The following is a 24,906-nucleotide window of genomic DNA, read 5'->3' as shown; positions in this document are numbered from 1 at the left end:
GAGAAGAAGAGTTCTTAATAATTTTAGAAAAGCTCTATTCAATTAGATCCGCTTCAAGCGACATCCACATAGCGGTTGTTTTGATGGTGTCGGAGGTGGAACTGCGTTGGAGCTGTCACATCCACAAGTGGCTCGTGGAATTATACCTAAAGCAAACATTCCCATTCGCTGCACAAAGAAATCCCATGCAGCCTGGTTTACAAGTTCAAACACTTGTAAAAAAAAAAAAGCTGAAATGTAATCTACACCTCGATTAGGATGATAGAAATCTTCCTTATTTAGTTGAATGATTTTTCAATTTGAACATAATTATTTTGATAAGAGCCTACAAATTCTGAACTTCTAACTCGAGTGGCGCAGGTGTGCTTCGTGACAATGATTGCAAGAGCAGCTTCTCACTGATTTGCCGGCTCCAAAGCAGTTCCACTTTCGACACCGCCAAAACATCCTCTATGCGGGTGTCTGCTATAGCCGGTTAAGGCTTGATCTGATTGAATTTAGGCCTTGATCTGAATCTAGGCCTTGAATCTAGGCCTTGATCTGATTGAATCTAGGCCTTACGGTTATTTATAGAAGCGGGAGAATCTTTGATTGATTAATTTGGGTTCTGATACTGTAGTAATTCCCCTGTTTCAGATTCAACAGTTGCTATATGTTAAAGGAATTTTATTTCCTATGTTTATCAACCAATTCAATTAAAACACTCTGCCCATACATAAGAATTTGTAAGATAATTATCAGCATTAAATGGACAGAAACCAGTCTTAAAATCAATCAATCAATAGCGTTTATTCTCGAGAGTACTGATCATAATACATTTTACATCAGGTTATATAATAAAGATGATGTCATAGGTTTTAATGTCCATCCTCCTCTCGGATACAATGGCAGTATAGTTAGAGTTCTCATTACTGTCTGCCACCTGTTAAACTATCTGCAACCAACCCAAGGTCTTTCCCCTCCCTGGGTAGAGACATCATTCTAGCCTGTCTGAAGATAAACCCATTCTTTCTAACAAGGAACACATAACATTCAACATTATGATTATAATAAGATTCATTCTTACAGTAATATAGTAGTATTCTGTTTAGTTATAATTCTAAGTCAAATGTATACATATTTTAGTCATTAAACACAAAAATCCCGTAACACTATATCAGCTAATTGATCATTACTGCGTAGGTTGTTGGCCAGTAAACAACTAGGACGATTACCATGGAAGTGATGGTTGAGTCTTACTCGATGGTTGGCTATTCTGCTCTCTGTCTTATCAATAAATTAAATTCTGTCTTAACTTTGGAAAGAGTAATACCGTTTGTTTAGAACGCTCTAACACAGTTAGCAACCTTTCCAATTCTGATATCTTCTTTTATTGGGATTTATTCAACCCAGATGCAAATTCAGTTGCATTATTTTTAATAAAACCTTTGGTGGTATCCCATAGAATCTGAGGGTCATTAACCACATTTTTATTGATAATTATATATTTATTTAGTTCAATTTCAAATTGATTACAGAAAGTAGGATTTTGTAGTAATGAAAATTTTAAACGCCAGCTTGTGTCTCTTTTAGGAGATTCTGAAATTTAAAGTAGTAAGTGTGGTGGTCAGACAAGCTCATATGTTAAATTTCTAGTTTCTTGATTGAAGAAAATAGAGGTGTACAGGGCCTTCAGAAAGTATTCACACCCCTTGACTTTTTCCGCATTTTGTTGTGTTACAGCCTGAATTTAAAATGGTTTAAATTGAGATTGTGTCACTGACCTACACACAATACCCCATAATGTCAAAGTGGAATAATGTTTTTAGAATTTTTTACAAATGAATTAAAAATGAAAAGCTGAAATGTCTTGAGTCAGTAAGTAGGCTAAATATAACAACATACATGCAAGCCTAAACAGTAAAATATCCTAATTGGTATTATCAATATGGTTTAAATTACCTTAAACATAGAAAAACATGTTAAATAAATGAATTGTGTCAAAGCCTATGGGACTGGCCATCTATCCTAAACAGTTTAGCCCATAGGAATGCAATGTGCTGTATCCCCACAAGGAAGCAACCCCAGTCTGTAGGTCACTTCAATATATTGTCCATTGTTCATTAATTGGCGTGGAGTCAACATTGTCTAAATGTCCTGGAACATAGGCAATAAGTCCAATGTTCAGCAATAATAATAATAATAATAATAATTGTGTTCCTTTAACCCAATTGAGAGGGTTTCCTCATCATTGTCTTAGGAGCACAATCTTATAAAAGGTTTGGTATTTTCTTAACGACAAGAAGCCTGGATCCAGTTCAGAAGCTATTCATTGATCTAAAATCTTTCATTTTAAGATTACAGCCAAACGCTTATCTCATACAAACAGACATTAAATACATCTTTCAATCTGCTATTTTTTATTAGAAAATACAAAACTCACCTCATGAACAGGCAGGGAAGAAGACGGTGCAATTTCAATAACATAATTTGCTTGGCTTGAGGGATATTGGCAAGATGTATGGATACAACATGGATGGGAACCACAACCAGCATGGAACGGGATACTGTATCTGTGGCCCAAAGAGCACCCTCTTCCCTATATAGTGCACTACCTTTGACCAGGGCCCGTAGGGTGTTATAGACAATGAAGTGCTGTGGTCATATGTAGTGCACTATATAGGGAATAGGGTGCCATTTAAGACACACCCTGTGTCTTTAGGCTGGCTGGGACCTTGAGGAGGCTTCCACGTCTGTCACAGGCACCCCCTGCCTGGATGAAATGAATGTGCTGCTAGGTGCCTTCTGGGCCATTGGATTCATAAATCCCTGTTCAGTCTCAGTCTCTTGTCGTGGATGTGCTGCAGCAGAATTCTCCCTCTCTGCTCAACAGTGTGGATGAGAGGTTTCAGGCCACGTGCCCCCCCTCGGCTCTCCCAGAATTCCTTGTCCATATACAGGGAGCTCAGGAGCATGCTCTCCAAGCAGCCAGACTGGAGAACTGATACGGCTCTCTCTGGAAACCTGCCAGAAAAATACAGTAAGACTGTTAAATCCAGACAAATACCAGACAAAGGATAACAAACCCAATTGACTGAGCATATTGTGATGATGTGGCCTATTCATCTACCAACAGTTATACTGCATCTATTCAGAAAGAAATAACAACAATGCATAGCTAGAGTTATGAAGATCCGCCCACTCGCTTCACTGGATTTAGGAAACACACATTAAGGCTGTGTGATGTGGGGTTGATGTAGGGTTCAACTGAGCTTCTGTACACTAAGGTGCTTCCTAAATGGCACCCAGTTGCCTATATAGTGCAGTACTTTTGGCCGGAGTTCTGGCAGACTAAGCCTATTGCCATGATTCTGTCTAGCCTTGAATAGAGACTGGATAATAGATGTTTGTACTCACTCATCGATGCCCTCTACTAAGCGGAAGTTGAGGTTGTCATGGGGATGATTTGGCCTGCCTGCATTGTCTATAAACACCAGTCTGGTAGGCTCTACCCTCCTCACCTGTAGAAAAAAACATAGACAGACAGTATAGTTTAGCATAAAGTATCATCAACACTAACTGTATCTCTTTGATAGATATTAATATAGTAATTATGAGATGAGATGAAGGCTCGAGAGAATAACTTTAAACTAGATATAACTTTTTTAGACCTCTCACTATATATCAAACTATAAATCAAAGTTTATTGGTCACGTACAGCGTTATAGTGTTATAGCGGGTGCAGTGAAATGCTTGTGTTATTAGCTCCTAACAATGTACTAAAAATGTCAAAGTACACAAAACATCTTCAAAAACAAAGAAATGAGAAATCATAATTGTCAGGACAGATCCAGTTAACAACCCAAATAGCACTGTGTGAGTAATTCTATAAGTATATACTACACATCAAGAAGACTAAGAATGACATGTACAGCAGAAGATACACTATATTACAGTGAGCTAGGTCAAGAATCCAGTATATAGATACAAAGTCAACTCTTACTCCTTTCTACAACAGCTGAAATAATAAAGCGTAATGTGCTTAATAGAATTCTATTTGTCTTTGTCAAGAGCGAGTACCACGTATCAGCAATGAGTTCAGCAGGTTCAGTGGAAAGAGGGAGTCATTTTTCCACAGAGCAGTTGTAAAAGAATAGTGATCATCTTTGTCCAACATCGGAATTCTCTTTGTTAAGAAGAAAAGGTCTGGATAGTAGTAATAATATTAATAAATGTAGAGGTCTGTTTAGATTGTCCTATTAGATTATTTAGACAAGCCTCCTCCTAAACCTCCTTCAGGCTATTATCTTACATTATGTCCAAGTAAGTAAGTAAGCCTTGTCTGAGCCAGAATGGCCCATACATTATGTCCATATGATGTTTTTTGGGGTGTGATATGGTAGTTACCAGGATGTGCACCAGCATTAGATCCTTTGAGTTCCTGCACTTGGTATGTAGCAGGTTCTCCACACATGGTTCTGCTGGGTCAGGCTGGAAACCGCAGCAGTACCGGTCCAGACGATCATTCACCTGCACGGGGGGATGGAAGAACATGGATTAGTTGGGATTGACCATCAACAATGTCCTTTCCATGGAATTACATACAGAACTGTGTAGCAGGGGTTCCCAATTGTTTTAGTTTTTACAATTCCTGATTGTATACTGATCTAAAACAACACATACATCTGTGATTCTTTACGCTAGAAACAAGCGGTAAAACACCCAAGGAAGACACGACTTTGATGCACATGGGATTATATTTGATTGGTCTCTATGACATTCAGAAGCTGAGCTATGACCTTCTAAAGTCGAGGAGTGAAAGAAATTGGACTATGCGTAATTTCAGACTTTGCTTGGGAAGAAATCTTATACAATGTGACTCTGTGGCCATCAATTGATCTATTCACTTTGTATAAAATAGAATATGAATAATTTAATTGAGTGTTCATATAAATGATCATAATAAAACATGTTTGATAACGGTCTAGACGATATTCTTTATCCATTATTATGATTATTATCATTAAAAAACGTAGAATTGTAGGAAATTAGCTTCAGAACAACACCATTTTCCTAGGTCCCACAAATGAAACAAATTCAAGCTGGTGGTGTATTTAATATATGCTATCTCAATAAACAGTAATAAAAAAAAGTGGTGGGGTGCATGACATGTTTTACATGTGAAAAAGGGGCCCTGGTGAACAAAGGTTGGGAACTCCTGATTTATAGGATCTCTTCGGTCCTTTCTTTATAAAGAACTTCAGACTCCAGAACAGCTTTCCAAGAGGAAAATCAAGGGTGACTACAAGAAACAAGTGGAAAATGTATTTACTTTCTGAAATCATCAACCATAGCAAATAACTCTTACCACTTGTTCGCTATGCAGTCATTGATCATTTTGTTGACAGAAATCCAAATGCAAAGTGTAGATAGAGTTAGTGACAGTTACAGCTTAAGCCTTTGGCATGAGAGAGAGCGCAAGAGGGAGGTGAGAGGAGGAGTGGAATGGTGAGAGGAGGAGTGGGGGGATGGTGAGAGGAGGTGAGAGGAGGGATGATGAGGAGGTAGTTACTTGTGTGAGACAGACCCCTGCGGGAACGTTGACTTTGAGGTCAGAGGTCACCAGAGTTGATTACAGTAAAGAGGTGGTTCAGTCATTGTAGGTCAATCACCTGCAGTGAGGGCAAACCAGAGCAAGCTAGCGAAAGCAGTAAGACTGCTTCTTTTGCCACCTAATTTATTGCATTAAGTCCAATTCTATGAACAAGAATGCTATAGAAAAGCCAAACTTGTACTTTAAATTCATATCTATTGTAACTTCAGGCTGACTTCTCTTCACTTCACCAACTTCAATAAACACTTTTTAAAGAAGGAAGCTCTTTTTTCAAAGTTAACACCCATCATATTATATTTTTTCATGCATGTATGCATTCACTGCAGTTTATTTGAATTTGCATTTTCACACAAAAAAATCCCTAAATATAATGATGCAACATCAACACCTGTGGTATCATTCTCTTCCTCATTACACCACAGAACAAATCAACTATCAGGGGAGGAAGGGAGCAATGTCGTCATTGTTGTTAAACTGAGAAGTGAAGGCATTGCCACACTCCTCTGAGTGTTACCAAGGTGAGATATGCCCCCAGGGCTGTCTGGGTCTCTCTGTGGTAAAACTCACACCACACCATTTTGCTTCACTTCTTTAGCGCCTTCAGGAGTTCTCACATCCCTACTACATTTCACCCTTACACTAGAATACACTCATTCGCGTAGGGACAGAGTACAAGAGTCTCCTGGATACGGTTCCAGTGTTGACATACAGTATTACACAACCACCAAGTCTCTGGGAAACAAGACATGCTATTAAGGTCTATATCACACACAATAACATCACAAGCAAAACAAAAAGCCTACTCACAACTAATTCATAACAATACTTTGGTAGCCTTCTTAGCCTACAATGGCAATTCAAAGCATCCAAGGCAATGACCAACAACGAGGACAGTTGGCGCAAGGTCCTCTGTCTCCTCTGTTTCTCCCAGGCAAAGTGCGTGTGTGACTGTGTGTCCTTCACACTGTTCCCCTTGCTAATTGGTGTTAGGTTCCGCATCAGAGCCATTAGATGTGTTAAATGAGCAGGTAGGAACAAGTGTGGTACAGGGTCCCAGTCAGCAATTCCACTGAATCAATACAATCAATACAGTTGACCATGTTACAGGTATTGACTTCTGCAAAGAGACTACTCATGTATTATTCATACAGTGGCTATTCGCATCCCAAATGGCACCCTATTCCCTATATAGTGCACTACTTTTGATCAGAGCCAGTCAAATCTGGTGCACTATATAGGAATAGCGTTCCATTTTGTATTCAGCCACTATTATCTCTCCCCACAGTTCAGTTACCCATTCTATTCCATCTCACAGAGAGATAAGACAGTCTTTCTTTATCTTTAACAGATTTTTCTACAGCTGAGTTGGTTCAGTGATTGGGTGTTCTATAAAATTGTTTTCTATTTTTAATAGAATGGGTGGCATGGATAAAATGCTGTAATGGCCTCCAAAGTGAGAGAATATAGATTGAACACAATCAAAGAATGCAATTTGTGACTCATCTCTTTTAGAGGCATTTTAATTTTTTTATGTTTACTCAGCCTCTTTATGCCTTAGAAAAATGGTTTCCTTCTCATTGTGAGACATTATTTTCTGAAACAATATGTATTCTGCCCGCAATCTGTATTGGCTATGTAATGATGACTGTTCACCCTGCAGTAACAAAGGAATGGATGGAAAAAGTAAGCCCCATGACATTTTTCTAAATGTTTTGTTTACTATGTGGTGTCCTTCATCCCCATAATTGTTCTGCCAGTCATAGACCACCCTTTTCAAAGAGCACCTAATACTAAGTCTCCATGGCCTTGTAGTTTTCACCCATCCGAGTGCACCAGCACACTGTTTATTTCTTCTGGGATTTTTTCTAAACAAAGAAATGGACTTTCTTTTGGCTTTAGAGACGGACAGCGAAAGGAGCAGCTGTTATCACTTTCCTCTCAGTCCTTCCTAATGTGAACTTAGGTATCCGTGATTGCCGGGCATCACCATGGCAACCCTGACTTTGACTTCACACTGCCAGCGGCCAGTCATTGGGTCTTTAGAAGCCTGATGAAGACCGAGACTGGTGTGTGTGTACTTGTGTGTATCAAATATTGTACATTGTACTCTCTCTATACCATACGTACTAACTCTCTCTTACATGCAATAAACATCATTGGGTTGTTGGCTTCATTGCCACCTCTCATTCCCTAATGGGAGCTTAGATATTCCCCATGCAGAGTTAGACTGACATACTATTCCATTTAGAGTGACATTGTGGCAGAGCTGGCCTTATCAGCCCTGTCTTAATTACATCCTCTCAGGATGTCTCAGCTTTACAAGCACGCACGCACGCGCACGCACGCACGCGAGCGCGCGCACACACACACACACACACACACACACACACACACACACACACACACACACACACACACACACACACACACACACACACACAGACACACAGACACACACACACGCACACACGCACAATGATCCTCCATCTGGCTCTTACAAGGACCATCAGCCATCATTTATTACACAATAAAGATCTCCAACTTCATTATAAATCACTGGCAGATCATAAACGAGTTTAAAGCTAAAGTAGAGACAAACATTGTGTTGATTTTTTATTGAACTGCGCTGATACATTCATCTACTGTAGTAGGGAGAATGATAATGTGCATTCATCTAGTGGGAGAATGATAATGTTCATTCATCTAGTGGGAGAATGATAATTTTTTTATAAATTTTTATTTCACCTTTATTTAACCAGGCCAGTTGAGAACAAGTTCTCATTTACAACTGCGACCTGGCCAAGATAAAGCAAAGCAGTGCGATAAAAACAACACAGAGTTACACATGGGATAAACATTAGTACAGTCAATAACACAATAGAAAATCTGTATACAGTGTGTGCAAATAAAGTAAGGAGGTAAGGCAATAAATAGGCCAAAGTGGCAAAGTAATTACAATTTAGCAATTAACACTGGAGTGACAGATGTGCAGATGAGGATGTGCAAGTATAAGTACTGGTGTGCAAAAGAGCAGAAAAAAACTAAAACAAATATGGGGATGAGGTAGGTAGTTGGTTGGATGGGCTATTTACAGATGGGCTGTGAACAGCTGCAGCGATCGGTAAGCTGCACTGACAGCCGATGCTTGAAGTAATGACTTATTATGTTGTATGTCTAGTAAGCTGATGGGATGCACTCACTACAATACCCTTCTACCTGTGATCCATGAAAAAACATCATTATCTGATAATCAATTACATTTATCGCTCCAGACAGAGAGATCTCCACACTCTTTTCATTGGCCGGCATCTTTTAATCAAAGGCAGTTTAGTGAGTAGAGTTCTTCAGATGATAAGACCTTGGCAATACAATCCAGTGCTCAAATAGGCTCATTATCAAGGACTGCCAGCCTACTATTAGACGAGGTCGGTGGATTTCATCCAGTGAGAATGTTCTTTAATATAAATGCAAAACAAGTGCTGAATCCCAAATGGCACCCTTTTTCTTTTGTATTGCACCACTTTTAACCAGGGCCCATAGGGCTATATTCAAAAGTAGTTCACTATATAGGGAATATGGTGCCATTTGGGACACAACCAAGGACCGTTGGCTGCCATGAGTTTTCCCAGTCTGCCTGACCTCATGAGTCCTTATCAACTGGGCCCTCCATAGTGACGTTAAGTGAATCACTAGCTAACTGTCAGTTTATACAGCGTACTGGAATAACAACTTTACAAAACTTACATCTCTCAAGGTGAGGTGAGATTTCAATCAGAACTCTAGTCTATGCATTATTTCCATAGGTAGTCTTCACATGGTGTGACTGAAAGGATATAGAACGCTATCAGTTTGGATGTGTACATTTGAGTGGCAGATCAGAATAAAAATGAGTTAAGGTTATGGCTAAGGTTAGGGATACGGTTAGGAATTAAGATCAGGTTAGAAGGCCTGGCATTAGGAGGAATATAAAATCTAACAGTCACATATGAAATCTAACAGTCACATATAAAACCTAACAGTCACATCCACTACCTATCAGTTTTTCTGACCTCATAACTCTAGCCAATGTATCTCTTAAACGTTCAAATCAATGCTGTCAATAAGTTAAATAAAAGGGTTTAACAAGTGTGATTGGAGGATACAGAGTGTTATTAGTTGTTCTATACCTGTAGGAGGAAGTCAAAGAGTGCCAGGCGCCCCCACTCCGCATGGTGAACCCCCACACAGGGGGTCTCGTTGAGGGCCATGCCGCTGCCACTGCCACACCTGGCCCTCAGCAGGCTCTGGTACTGGGGCCAGGTGAGAGGGAACGAGTTCTGGTCATTGTCATCATCAGCCAGGTGCTGGATGCCTGGGTCCCACCACACCACGGGTCTGGCTGCCCCTCTGGTGTATTTATAAGGCAAGATGTCACTGTGGAAGGCCCTGAACACTGTGGGCAGACTCCTGTTCAAGCCGAGAACACGGTCTAAATGGAAAGCGAAGACTTCGAACCAGTCGTCTGGACGTTTGATCAGGGCACACAGACCCTGTTGGCAGTGCCCACTGTGGTCAGCCAATGGAGCCCCAGGAGAAGGGGGATGATGAGGGGCACCCAGCCCTACATGGAGGACCTGTCCGTGGGCTGGGACCTTGGCCTTATTGATAACCTCGCTGCCCGAGAGGAACTCCATCTTGTGAATATCGTCCTTGCTGAGCCATGGCACAGAGGCAGTTTCCTCAGTCCTTATTCTCCGTGTGTCAGTGTCTGGGAACTCCCTCTCTCCAGCTGACATCTTACACCAGTGGGCCTCCCCCTCACTCCCTTTCTCTGCCTCTGCTGCTGTTTCCGCTGTGGGCCGGGTCATTTTACGCCCAGACGAAGGCTGTCTGTCACGTTTCCTGAGTTCTCTGGGGACCTTTTTCACAGCCTGCTGCTTGGTTAGGTTCTTCCTCCCTGCTTTCCCTGCCTGCCCTGTCTGCCTGGTGTGCCCCTGGTCCTGCATCTCTTCATCTGGAGTACATTTGTGCTCAGAGTCAGACAGGCCGAGTAGTAGAAGGGCGGCAGTAGAAGGGCGGCTCTGGCTGTGCGCTACAGTCTGGGTCACGGCTGGGTGGAGGTTCCCTTGTCTGGGAAGAGGTGGTGGCTGGGTGGAGAGCTCTGAACCACTGTAGTTGGTTAGATGGCTTCCATCATGCCTTATTAGCACAGCATTGACTGGCTGGATATCATGTTGTTTCTCTCTACTAGAACTTGGCATCATCTCTTTCTTCTTTTTCCTTTTGGAGGCGATGCCCTTAGTTTTACGATTCTTCTTGTAGTTGTTGTGAGTTCTCTCATCTGTCATGCTAGCTGCTCTCCTATCCAGTTTGGGCTGGGCCATGACCAGGTGAGGCTTTGAGGACTCTTTGACTTTGTCACTCTGTTTCCAACCTCCACTATGACCGTTGAGGGGTAGAGGAAGATGGTGTTGGTAGTGAGGGGCCAATGAGGCCCTTTCCCTGGGTCTAGCTCTCGCTCTATACCCTTCGGCTCCAGCAGAGCTCAGGCCTCGTGAGGGCAGCCTGCTTGTCTCAGAGGGGGGGAAGGGGAGGGTGTTGATCATCACCACAGACAGGGTAAAGAGGAGGAGGAAGGCCCACACTGCCCACCTCTTGCAGCAGATCTTGGACCACACTCTCAAGGCCTGCATGCATGGGAAACAGGAAACAAAGAGAACATTAGGTCTGTATTTGGGAGGAAACCACCAAAAAGCCATGATTATAATGGAGCAGAGCCATAAATCAAAGATCATATATTTACTCTGTAAACTGTACGGTCACTGGTCGGCCACTTGAACTGAACAGCTCAGATTCCAGTGTGTGTTTACAGAAGAGGGAACTTAAATCTCTCAGAGGTTGACAAATGCAAATATCGGTACACAGACTGAAGGACAAGGGCAAACCAAAAACATAACAATGAAACAACCTGTGCTTAAAAAAAATGATTTGGTAAGTTATTCTGTTTAAAACACTAAGGAGAGAGAGAGAGAGAGAGAGAGAGAGAGAGAGAGAGAGAGAGAGAGAGAGAGAGAGAGAGAGAGAGAGAGAGAGAGAGAGAGAGAGAGAGAGAGAGAGAGAGAGAGAGAGAGAGAGAGAGAGAGAGAGAGAGAGAGAGAGAGAGAGAGAGAGAGAGAGAGAGAGAGAGAGAGAGAGAGAGAGAGAGAGAGAGAGAGAGAGAGAGAGAGAGAGAGAGAGAGAGAGAGAGAGAGAGAGAGAGAGAGAGAGAGAGAGAGAGAGAGAGAGAGAGAGAGAGAGAGAGAGAGAGAGAGAGAGAGAGAGAGAGAGAGAGAGAGAGAGAGAGAGAGAGAGAGAGAGAGAGAGAGAGAGAGAGAGAGAGAGAGAGAGAGAGAGAGAGAGAGAGAGAGAGAGAGAGAGAGAGAGAGAGAGAGAGAGAGAGAGAGAGAGAGTTGATCCACATGTATCCCGTCTGCAATGCACACAAGTGTAAATAAAGCCTTTTTCAGCCATAGCTGGGCTTTCCTCTGCTTATACTGTAGGAGAGTTACAGTTACTGAGTTGAGACAAATACTATGGCAAACACATAGATATTGCAGCATTCCCTTCTGCACACCAGATCATCCAGAATGTGCTGACAGACACTGTGTGCCAAATGGTATATAGTGCACTCCTTTTGACTGGCCCATACGGAATAGGGTGCCATTTGGGACACAGGCAGATTCTGGATGGCTTACTTCTACTGCAGCCTCTGTGATGATGAATTACTTTTCTGTGGCATAGGCCTAAATACAAACCGGTCCCATTCCATAAAGTCTCCATCGCATATAGAGTATGTATGCCATAGAGATAAATCAATTCAGATGGATCTCTATGGAATATGCTCTCAATGTTATGCAAACCTACTGTATGGTAAATCCAGAGGCAGTTATTTATCTGAATCACATATCAATGTAAGGATTAGGCTATTGTATAGAGCTATAGAGGCTATGGTATAGAGCTATATAAACTATGGTATAGCTATATAGGCTATGGTATAGATCTGTAGAGGCTATGGTATAGAGCTATAGAGGCTATGGTATAGAGCGATAGAGGCTATGGTATAGAGCTATAGAGGCTATGGTATAGCTATAGAGGCTATGGTATAGCTATAGAAGCTATGGTATAGAGCTATAGAGGCTATGGTATAGAGCTATAGAGGCTATGGTATAGAGCTATAGAGGCTATGGTATAGAGCGATAGAGGCTATGGTATAGAGCGATAGAGGCTATGGTATAGAGCGATAGAGGCTATGGTATAGAGCGATATAGGCTATGGTATAGAGCTATAGAGGCTATGGTATAGAGCGATAGAGGCTATGATATAGAGCTATAGAGGCTATGGTATAGAGCTGTAGAGGTTATGGTATAGCCATAGAGGCTATGAGCCATGACTACATGGAACTCTCTCCCACCTCAGTTAAACCAAGCAATAAAATATTTTTAAAATGACCCTTAAAACACCACCTCACTGCACAACGTGGACTCTGAAGACACACACATTATTCTTAGTAATGTAATATAGTATTGTAAAATTGTAATACAATCATGTCAATTTGTATGATGTTTTGTATGATGTAATGTTTAATTTCTGTATGGACCCCAGGAAGATCCCTATTAGAAACAGCTAATGGGGATCCTAATAAAATACTAAAGACTAAATATTATGGTTCCATTCGATCTTCACATACATACAGTATTATTGTGAATATAACTTAGCTTCTTCCATCTTTTTGTTTCTAATCTTTTCTATTTTGTCTGCGTTACATTTACATGAATATTTAGTAACAGTGACTAGTGAGAAACTGCCATCAAGGATCAGCTTTACTGGCCCACAACGCAACTCTACTAATTACATAACCAATAGTAGGTGAAAGCAGTCATTTCTCAGAAAGACAACCTACATCAGCTGTCCTTCTGCCTGCCTCTGTCCTGTCCTCGCTCCTCTCTTTCTCTGAGGGAATTCAACCGAAGGAATGTTTCAAACCCATGAGATCTTTTCCCAGTCGGTGGCTGACGACAGTTTTACAGCTTTCCCAGACCCCACCTGCGAATGGATTTCATTATGCTCTTCTGAAAGAATGTCATGCCAGTAGTTCTGACTGAGTCAGGGTCCTGATGGGCTTTTAGATGTCCGTGGAGATCCCTGTCTGAATAAGATCTATTACTTACCCAGCTGACTTACCCAGCTAACCCCCAGGCATATGAATAGTAGATCTGAGATAGTTGGATAGGTAGAATATAGTATATCACCAGAATATGGTGGTAGCTCCATCTTGCCCTCTGATAGGCCAGGTGCTTGCAATCCTCTCATATCTACAGAAGTGCCCATAGGGTGTATATCTAGGGGTTAATTTGCATAAGATATGTCCTGCACCTATACTGTACTGTACATTGTAATAAGCTCCTGATCAGCGGAGATATTCTTTGGCGGTGGGTGGATAAAGCTGAAGTTTCACCATGCCACGGTCCAACACCCTCACTCCAGTGACGCACTGCACCAGCCTCCACCTGGCAAAGCCAGAAGACTCACTCACACTCACTGATGAAACCTGCTCTCCAAGAACACATTAATCACATTCCAAAGTTCTGGAATTTTGTGGAAGTGATACAGATGCACCCTGTCTTGACCCTTTCCAAATCCTGCACAAAAGTAGTGCACTATATAGGGAATAGGGTGTCATTTCAGACGAACACAAGGTCTATTTTCTTGTGGGTTTTGTGCCACGGGCGGGTGAAGCTATGGAGCATTGGTTAGGATAAGCAAAGGCTGAGTCCCAAAACGCACCCTATTCCCTATTTAGTGCACTATGGCCCTGGTCAAAAGTACCGCACTATATAAGGAATAGGGTGCCATTCGGGATGTAAGCCAAGTGTCATCTTGTCCAGTGACTCAGTTTGTTTTCCCAGTGGTTTGGCCAACCCGCTCTAATCTGTGTGACCATGTGACTGTGTCAACATGAAGACATCGTGTTGATTCTTAGTGGCTTTAGCACTTCTCTTTATACCAGACATGCACAGCAAGGGGGTATGATACACAGCTCAACACCAAACCACAGCACAATAAACAACAAGACAAATGCCTTGGTGTCACATTTGATTAGAATTTTAATCATCACAAAAACAAAACAGCACGAAATTGACACACAGTCATTGTTTTATTGCATGGTTGCTGTAGAACGGTTTTCAGCTCACATGCTATATGATCTGTTACATGGCCACACAACACATCTTAGCACCTACAGTTGAAGTCGGAAGTTTACATACACTTAGGTTGGAGTCATTAAAACTCGTTTTTCAACCACTCCACAAATTTCAAAACTATAGTTTTGGCAAGTCGGTTAGGACATCTACTTTGTGCATGACACAAGTAATCTTTCTAACAATTGTTTACAGAGATTATTTCACTTAATAATTCACTATAGCACAATTCCAGTGGGTCAGAAGTTTACATAAACTAAGTTGACTGTGCCTTTAAACAGCTTGTAAAATTCCAGAAAATTATGTCATGGCTTTAGAAGCTTTTGATAGGCTAATTGACATAATTTGACATAATTTGGAGGTGTACCTGTGGATGTATTTCAAGGCATACCTTCAAACGCAGTGCCTCTTTGCTTGACATCATGGGAAAATCAAAAGAAATCAGCTAAGACCTCAGAAAAAAATTTGTAGACTTACACATGTCTCCCATCCTTGGGAGCAATTTCCAAAAGCATGAAGGACCCACGTTCATCTGTACAAACAATAGTACGCAAGTATAAACACCATGGGACCACGCAGCTGTCATACCGCTCAGGAAGGAGACGCTTTCTGTCTCCTAGAGGTGAACGCAAATCAAGTGCAAATCAATCCCAGAACAACAGCAAAGGACCTTGTGAAGATGCTGGAGGAAACAGGTACAAAAGTATCTATATTCACAGTAAAATGGGTCCTATATCGACATAACCTGAAAGGCCGCTCAGCAAGGAAGAAGCCACTGCTCCAAAACCGCCATAAAAAAGCCAGACTACGGTTTGCAACTGCACATGGGGACAAAGATCGTACTTTTTGGAGAAATGTCCTCTGGTCTGATGAAACAAAAATAGAACTGTTTGGCCATAATGACCATCATTATGTTTGGAGGAGAAAGGGGGATGCTTGCAAGCCGAAGAACACCATCCCAACCGTGAAGCACAGGGGTGGCAGCATCATGTTGTGGGGGGTGCTTTGCTGCAGGAGGGACTGGTACACTTCACAAAATAGATGGCATCAGAAGGGAGGAAAATTATGTGGATATATTGAAGCTACATCTCAAGACATCAGTCAGGAAGTTAAAGATTCGTCGCAAATGGATCTTCCAAATGGACAATGACCCCAAGCATACTTCCAAAGTTGTGGCAAAATGGCTTAAGGACACCAAAGTCAAGGTATTGGAGTGGCCATCACAAAGCCCTGACCTCAATCCTATAGAAAATGTGTGGGCAGAACTGAAAAAGCGCATGCGAGCAAGGATGCCTACAAACCTGACTCAGTTACACCAGCTCTGTCAGGAGGAATGGGCCAAAATTCACTCAACTTATTGTGGGAAGCTTGTGGAAGGCTACCCAAAATGTTTGACCCAAGTTAAACAATTTAAAGGCAATGCTACCAAATACTAATTGAGTGTATGTTAACTTCTGACCCACTGGGAATGTGATGAAAGAAATTAAAGCTGAAATAAATCATTCTCTCTACTATTATTCTGACATTTCACATTCTTAAAATAAAGTGGTGATCCTAACTGACCTAAAGACAGGGAATTTTTACTAAGATGAAATGTCAGGAATTGTGAAAAACTGAGTTTAAATGTATTTGGCTAAGGTGTATGTAAACTTCCGACTTCAACTTTATCTAACACAAAGAACACTAGAAGAATAGAGGAAGTATACAGTAGCTTAACTTTATTGAGTGGAGTCATCCTCGTCAATTACCTTTCTTGCAGTGATCTTTACCAATTGTTGTTCAGCATTTGTCTGTGTTCCACTTCAGTCTAATTCCAGCTATGACAACCGCAAGGCTGGAATTCTATTAGGCTATAGCCTCCCACTCGTTTCAGCAGGCCAGGTGTCTGATGCCGTTACCTTCTGTTCCATTCTTTTTACATCTCTTCTCCTTTAGTAGACAGAACGCTCGAGGACAGGTTTGCAGGAATGCTGAGACATGCAACAAATGCTTTACAGGATTCTAAGAAGATTAGGAGAAAATCAGTCTCATTATTTTCTGTGTTTAGCGGAGAGGGGGAGGAGGAGAAAGAGGAGAGAAAGGTGGAAGTAGGGAGGGAGAGTGGGAGAGAGAGAAAAAGGGAGAGAGAAAGGGAGAGGGTGAATACTGTAGATGAATAGCATTAATATTACACAGAGAATAGCACCTAAAAAGAGCTCCCAAAGTAGCCTTGTTCAGTGGGAGGAGAACAGACTGGCTTGGTCAGGCTTTAGGGACTGTCACAGTCATACTCTGGAAAAGCACTGGGCTGCAGCTCTATTAGCATAACCACGTACACTAGCATGTGGAGGGAGGCTCTCTCTCTTTCCTGCTGATATGTTGTAGTTAATCACCCGTTGAGAATGAAACTCCTGCATGGCAGAACAAAGGAGTACATTCTCTCGCCATTCTAACATGGAAAAAAGGATACACTGTGACTACACACAGAATATTATTCAGTTAATGGACATCATCTACTTGGTAAAGGGCATGTATGAATTGTACGTGTGAAATTGTGTGAAAACATATTTATTTGCATAAGTGCACGTGTGTCTATCTGTGTGTATGGTGTGACGACCCTCCCACTCTGACTGCCGTATTCTTTCTCTTTACTCTCGTTTTCCTTATTAGGATGCCGGGGGGCGGAGCCGGGAGGGTCGTCAGTGACATGGGACACACCTGGGCTCGGGTGTGTCCCAGGATAAATACACCTCTTCCCCATTCATGGAGGAGACTCTCTCCATGCAGACACCTTTATAGATTTATATGCATGACATTTATGCATGAGAACACTCACTTACACTACTGATTACACACACCATTATAAATTGTATTTAGTTTACTTTATTTAATAAATATATTTTGTTATTCCTTGTCTCCACGTTGTCTCCCTTTTGTTACGAACTTCGAGCCGGTTCGTGACAATGGGCACAGGAGGTTTAGGGGATATTTTCTAACATGAAATGAATTGCTTCCATGTTCATGTAGGTTATTATTGTGTGCATTAAATAGATGTTCTAGTTAAAGATAGGGAATAATTACTGTCTCACATGACCATTCAGCGCTGAGGCAACTTTGAAAGAGAAAAATAAGCGAGAACCTCCCTTTCAATAAACCACATACAACAAAACGCTAACAAAGAATGCAATAAATCCACTGACTGCTTTGTAAAACCACACAGAACATCACAACAAACCATTCTGCTGTAGTGTTGACTGGTGACTGGTGACTGGTGAGGGAGAACAAAGTCCATAATCTGACAGTAATATGACATGATGGCATGGAAAAGGCAGCATGAGATCTCTCCACTGATGTCAGACAGGGGAAGACCTTAATTGAATCAGTCACCACATCTCTGCTGCCTGAGAGATCACACTGACCGGAAGTGTTATGGAGCAAAACACAGCAAAACATTATCGCAAGATGGCTATACTGAGAGGAAAGGAATACACTGTGTGGTTGGTTGAACACAGTTTCATGAGGGAGATTGGGAGAGAGAGGAAGTGGTGCAGTAATGCACATGACGCCCCAGGCTGGATTAAAGTAGTCTTACTGGCAACACACACGTACACACGTACACAGACAAAACACACACACACACACACACTTACATGCACGCACGCACACTCAAACACTCTCTCTCGCTCTCTCTAGATTTATAGCAATGCTGTGTTCCAAGTGACCTTGACAATACCACAATACCTGATGATGCATATTTCACTGCAACGACCCCATCCCATGGGAAAAGAAACCAGCTCGTCTCATAGACGGAAACTGCTGCTCATCATTCGCCTCTCCAGTCAGCATCAGCAATATCCTCCTTTCCACTGGTCTCTTACTATACCACAGAGGGCCATTCTCATAATAGGCTAGTCATAGGTCTATATTCTGCTTTATACCCCGGGACCTGGGAGAAAGAGTGGTGAGATAGGGGCCCAAACAGAACAACAGTGCTTTTATTCTCCTCTTTAACCAAGCCTCTCTCTGAGTGACAGCCAGGCTGATACAGGTGTATTTCTCCACTGCACACAGAGAGACCTTCAGTGTAATGACTTGATGATGTTAATCTACAAAGGGAACTCTGCAGGTGTGTGAGAGAAAGAGAGGACAGAGAGAGAGAGAGTGAGAGTGTGAAAGAGAAATGGGGAGATAGAGAGGGGAAGAGGGGCAACCGTCTGCTGCTTAGCCTGTCCTGTGCACGTGTGTTTGTGTGTGTATACGTGTGTGTATACGTGTATGTGTCTGTGTGCATACGTGTTTGTGCCTGTGTGTATACGTGTATGTGCCTGTGTGTATACGTGTGTGTATACGTGTATGTGTGTATACGTGTATGTGTCGGTGTGTATACGTGTCTGTGTGTATATGTGTATATGTGTATATGTGTATGTGTCTGTGTGTATACGTGTATGTGTCTGTGTGTATACGTGTGTGTATACGTGTATTTGTCTGTGTGTATACGTGTGTGTGCCTGTGTGTATGTGTATGTGTCTGTGTGTATACGTGTGTGTGTGCCTGTGTGTATACGTGTGTGTGTGCCTGTGTGTATACGTGTGCACGATCAGCAACGCCTCTTTGTTATGGCAGAGACGTCAGTACTCAGTATAGGAGTGTGACAACAGCCGATCTGCTGCAGTCAATGATTCACTCACACACAGTGTGAGACTGAAGAAGTCAGCCCAGTGCTGATTATATCACTTTGTGACATCAGCTGATGTAAATAAAGTTGATTGTGTTTACTTGATATCAATCAAATTCAATCAGACACAAAAGAGACAAATAGAGACCACTACACATATTCTACACACACACACACACACACACACACACACACACACACACACACACACACACACACACACACACACACACACACACACACACACACACACACACACACACACACAGGATGGTCATGATCCAAACATTCCCCAAGGCTATACTGCCACTGTGTCAGAGGAAAATCTACAAGGTAAAGCCTACAAGACAAGAGGATCAGTGTAGCCTACGGTGAGGTCATCAGTCAGTTACTTTTCAAGATATTCCCAAAGAACAAAGGCAATTTGAACAGGACACTAGTGTGTAGTTATTCAAATGATGTATGAGAGCAGCATGTCCTAGTGTGATGTTGAATACAAATTGGTATCACCCACCTGCAGTATAAACTGCTTAAGGTCAATTGACTGTCCTGTGGCAGTGTGGCTAGCTGCTGATAACATTGTATTCTATGCATGTAAATGAATACTGACAACTGACTTCCCATGGGGCACACTGTTGATGCATTTAGCCGGCTGAATACATTTGTGATTTACTACACACGCACACACTCACACACAGACACACACACACACAGAGACGTTAAGCAGGAGCCTTAATAGTAGTCAGTGCTCTCTGCTGTGCACTTTATAGGCCCCGTGCCAGACCCTGCCTGCACAGTGATAAACAATGTCACACACACAGTGGTGTAAAGTACTTAAGTAAAAATACTTTAAAGTACTACTTAAGTAGTTTTTTTGGATATCTGTACTTTACTTTAGTATTCATATTTTTGACTACTTTTACTTTCACTTCACTACATTCCTTAAGAAAATATTGTACTTTTTACTCGATACATTTTCCTTCACACCCAAAAGTACTCGTTACATTTTGAATGCTTAGCAGGACAGGAAAATAGTCCAATTCACGCACTTGGACATCCCTGGTCATCCCTACTGCCTCTGATCTGGCAGACTCACTAAACACACATGCTTCGTTTGTAAATGATGTCTGAATGTTGAAATGATTTATACTTTTACTTGAGTCATTTTCTATTAAGGTATCTTTACTTTTACTCAAGTATGACAGTTTGGTACTTTTTCCACCACTGCACACACACACTGGTACCGACTTGAGCGCATGTTTGCCTTTTCAACTGTTGCAAGTTGAAATCATAATCTAAACATTTCACAAAAAAGCCTGATAGACTAAACAATTTAAATGAATTGTCATGCTTCCACCAGTCATGCATGTTAGTAAATTAAGGAATGATGCCTAGGGATATACTGTATGTTCTAAACTTCAGGCCTTAGTGACAGCTATGAAAAACATGAGCAAGAATGTTCTAACCATATGGCTGCAGTGTGTGAGCACATTTAAGAAGGTCTGCTTTTAATCTGACATGCCATGGCAAGAGAGGAACCTCAGAAGAAGGATGACATTTTTGGTGCAAAATTGGCCCAGAATAAGCAACATTACATTCTTTCTTTATCGTAATGTAAAAAAACAAGACAAAAGATTGATTTACCAACAAAATCACCACTATTTGGTGATAGAAACTTCCTGCCAGACCTCTCCTCTCCTCTCCTCACAGCCTCTCCTCTCCTCACATCCTCTCCTCTCCTTACATCCTCTCCTCTCCTCTCCTCACATCCTGTCCTCTCCTCTCCTCTCCTCTCCTCTCCTCACAGCCTCTCCTCTCCTCACATCCTCTCCTCTCCTTACATCCTCTCCTCTCCTCTCCTCTCATCCTCTCCTCTCCTCTCCTCTCCTCTCCTCTCCTCTCCTCTCCTCTCCTCTCCTCCCTCCTCTCCTCTGCTCCCATCCTCTCCCCCCTCCTCTCCTCTGCTCCCATCCTCTCCCCCCTCCTCTCCTCTGCTCCCATCCTCTCCTCTCCTCACATCCTCTCCTCTCCTCACATCCTCTCCTCTGCTCCCATCCTCTCCTCTCCTCACATCCTCTCCCCCCTCCTCTCCTCTCCTCTGCTCCCATCCTCTCCTCTCCTCACATCCTCTCCCCCCTCCTCTCCTCCCCTCCCATCCTCTCCCCCCTCCTCTCCTCTCCTCCCCTCCCATCCTCTCCTCTCCCCCCTCCTGCAAATGTATTTTCTATGTGGATTACTGAGATTATAAACAACCTACAACCCATCAGAGTTTTTCCTGGTCCCCAGTTGGACCTGTTTTTTCATCAATATACACACTCTGGAAACCTCAGTACCACACACAGTCCTGCAGCCACATACCCGGTCTAATCTTACCATCAACCTTTTACCAGGAGCCATCTTTCCCCTCATGCTCTCTGGGAGATGTAAAGATGCTCCAAACCCATCAGGCCTCATAAAACAGGAGCTTATAGCCAGAGCTCAGAGCTGTTATGACATGTTCCTTTCTTCCCAGTGAAAAGGTCAGCTCACTTGGCAGAATTCCTGCACAGTGCACACTGAAACCTATGAAAGTGTATACTGTATGGGTTTCACTGATCGCGCACACACACACACACACACACACACACACACACACACACACACACACACACACACACACACACACACACACACACACACACACACACACACACACACACACACACACACAAAAACTAGATGGAAAGTATGTGAGTTATAAAAGTTCAGACGCCAGTGTTTGGATGGTAATTTTGCCTACTTCACGGAGTCCTACTAGTACATATAAAGAGATCCACAGCTACTGTAGAACCTGTTTAGGACTAATATGAAACTGTATTTGACTCCAGTCTTTTCATTACAATTCAATAATTTTAAGTACTTAATGTTATCTTTAGTTTATGGCATAAGGGCAACATAATGTTAAGTGTTTTCTAAATTGAGAGGGCGTTGTTTTGTCCCCCTGAACTGCAGTGGTGTGGAGTCCTGTCCTCCTAACAGATTTACTTGGAAGCCAATATTACATGGGTCATTCATAATGCATTGAGGCAACAAACATTCCATCCCATCTGAGACAGGAACCATGGGCTTATTTGGACTGCTCTGCTCCGAGACCCAATACCGCCTGGAATATAGTATTTGACAGCGGCCCTCCCTTTAAGCGCACAAAGTTATGGCACTGCTTTCACTTTCAAAGCAAACCCAGGAACTGAAATCCCAGCTGAGAATACAACCATGGATGGACGGCACTCACAGTGCATTGTGTCTAACCAATATCCTGTGGGGTTTGAGTTTTTTTTGTGCCTGAGTACAGCAGTGAATTCCAATCGGTGCCAAACACTTTTTTTGCCAGGAGTAGTAGCGCTCCTCAAAATGTAAAAATAACACAATAAATAACAGGTTGTAAAATTCATGACACAATACTCCTTATGCTTCATTTAAGGTCCAATAGATGAGAAGTTGGAGTTATTCTTGGATTCCAGGGAGCTGTTCAAACCAGGGTCTCCTGTCTACATGTATGGAATCATTTAAGAAACTGTGAGACTGCAGGGGCTGGCTGGTGGAACTGGGAGACTTGATTCCTGATCACCTAATTGAAAGAGTGTTTTGACTAAAACCTTTTTAAACTTTCTGTAAGAGGGTTTACTATCAACTTTAATATTTGTAAGGCATGAACATATACTTTTCTATCAGATTAATATAATAAAATATCATGCTTTCTCAATATGCAAGATAATCGGAATATAAACGTTTATTACTTCTAGTCTCTCCTCTCATTCTACTGATACTCTTACCATAAGTAATGACACTTCACAAGTTTCTCTGATCAGGAGTCAGTGCACAACAGACAGAATGGATAGTAGAAGTCAGCTCTTGGTGCTGATGTGTCAAAATATGACCGATAACAAATGCTCTGAGCTGACCACTTTCTTGCTTCTTTTCCTTCAGGCTAAATAGGATTACAATTCCGTATCACATGAAATAAAGGCAGACATTATTTCGGCGATATAGTGTAGTCTACAGATAAAATTGGTTTAGCTTTTTTAGCCAAACGGTTTGGAAGTTGTCTATTCTGCAGCTTTATCAGGAACAGAATCAACAAAAGTGCAGCAAGACTATGCAAATTCAGCACTTTCACGTGGATGCACAGAATAAAACAAAATTTGAAATTGTGTTATCGGGCAGCAAAAATAGAATGCTGATTTAAGGAAACATGAACCACACTTACCATCGTTTTCCCCACTCGGGTGCATTCCACAAGGAAAGTTTACAGCGTTTATTATAGTGCAAACACGTCCGGTGACACCATGTAGATATGGTTACACAAACTTTATTGAAGACTAGACAGCATTGGTTCTGAAGAAGCAGCGTGCGTAAAATCTCCGGTTTCTCCACAGTGCTTTTTCAATAGACTATCACTTGATCATTTGAATTCAGCTATGTTTAATCTCCTTCTATAGGCTACATTGCAGTTGTCATTATTGTAGGGTACTTTGGCATTAATAAAGGTAACAATAAATCTCGCAAATTACAATACTTAAGTACGTTTCAGTGGCTTCAAACTTCCGTGGTAGCCTACTTCTCCAGAAGAAATCCCAACCCACAGTTTTGCTTTAGTGGAGCATAGGCATATATCTCAAGCAGCCCTCACTCCCGAGGGACCCGTGCGTTTCGGAGAAGGTTATTTCACAGTAAAGTCCTCTTTCTGGGACTAGATGGGTATTTGGTAGACTCTAGGAATGCGCTGTAATTTGAGAGCAGGCGGCCTGCCCGCGCAGCGCTTGCGTGGTCTAGCTGTCCATATACTGGAGGCAGGCGCCTTGAAATTGCAGAGCACGTTTTTAAATTAGTCATGAAGCCTAATTTGAATAACAGACACGCACATATCCTTGGTGGATGAGAGCAATAAATGATAAGAACCAGACCCATAAACATTAATTAATGTAGCTTTTTATCCACTTTGAAATGTGCTTGAATTGTAAAGTATTAGCCCCACTATCCATCCCTTGGCAAATGAGTCACAGGGGACAGATCTAACAGAGACCCCTTACCAATTAGGTCTATAACTTTAACTAATAACACATAGCGCTATTTTTTGGAACAAATATTAGGCCTAGTCTTGGACTAAAAAACATGCTCAACCTAATCTCCATTGAAAGTGATTCTTAGTCTAGCACTAGGCTTTATCTGTGTCTGGGAAACTGGCCCATAGGGTTCTATCCTCTTCAGAGATGAAGAAAAAACTGTTTGATTTCTCTGAAGAGGAGGTGCTTTTCAACCATGAATGGATTAAAAAACAATGGATGTCAATTCTTGGCTCACTAGGTAAATCTTTATGGTCAAGGACTGCCCCCTTCTGGTACTGTAGCTGTTGACCTAGGGCACATTGAATTGCAGTCAAAAACGGATTAAAAAGGAAAATGCAT

General features: G+C 42.0%; 1 protein-coding gene across 1 annotated transcript; it reads right to left on the bottom strand.

The window, feature by feature from the left end:
• Nucleotides 1-764: 764 nt before the first annotated feature.
• LOC139564438 (Golgi-associated kinase 1A-like) lies at nucleotides 765-24,336 on the bottom strand. The gene is made up of 5 exons (XM_071383957.1): nucleotides 23,709-24,336; nucleotides 9,760-11,259; nucleotides 4,387-4,509; nucleotides 3,397-3,500; nucleotides 765-3,003 (listed from the first exon to the last, which is right to left on the bottom strand). The coding sequence occupies exons 1-5, from the start codon at nucleotides 23,709-23,711 to the stop codon at nucleotides 2,799-2,801; spliced, it is 1,935 nt and encodes a 644-aa protein (XP_071240058.1). The 5' UTR covers nucleotides 23,712-24,336; the 3' UTR covers nucleotides 765-2,798.
• Nucleotides 24,337-24,906: the final 570 nt, after the last annotated feature.

The sequence above is a fragment of the Salvelinus alpinus genome, chromosome 35 (genome assembly GCF_045679555.1).
Source record: "Salvelinus alpinus chromosome 35, SLU_Salpinus.1, whole genome shotgun sequence".
Classification (NCBI taxonomy): domain Eukaryota; kingdom Metazoa; phylum Chordata; class Actinopteri; order Salmoniformes; family Salmonidae; genus Salvelinus; species Salvelinus alpinus.
The sequence above is the reverse complement of the archived record's forward strand: the minus strand, read 5'-3'. Positions and strand labels throughout refer to the sequence as shown.

Coding starts and splice junctions, on each gene's coding strand:
- LOC139564438 (XM_071383957.1), bottom strand. Junction 4,510..9,759: donor TCTTTGACTTCCTCCTACAG/GTATAGAACAAC, acceptor CCCCCCGTGCAG/GTGAATGATCGTCTGGACCG. Junction 3,004..3,396: donor TTAGTAGAGGGCATCGATGA/GTGAGTACAAAC, acceptor TTTTTCTGGCAG/GTTTCCAGAGAGAGCCGTAT.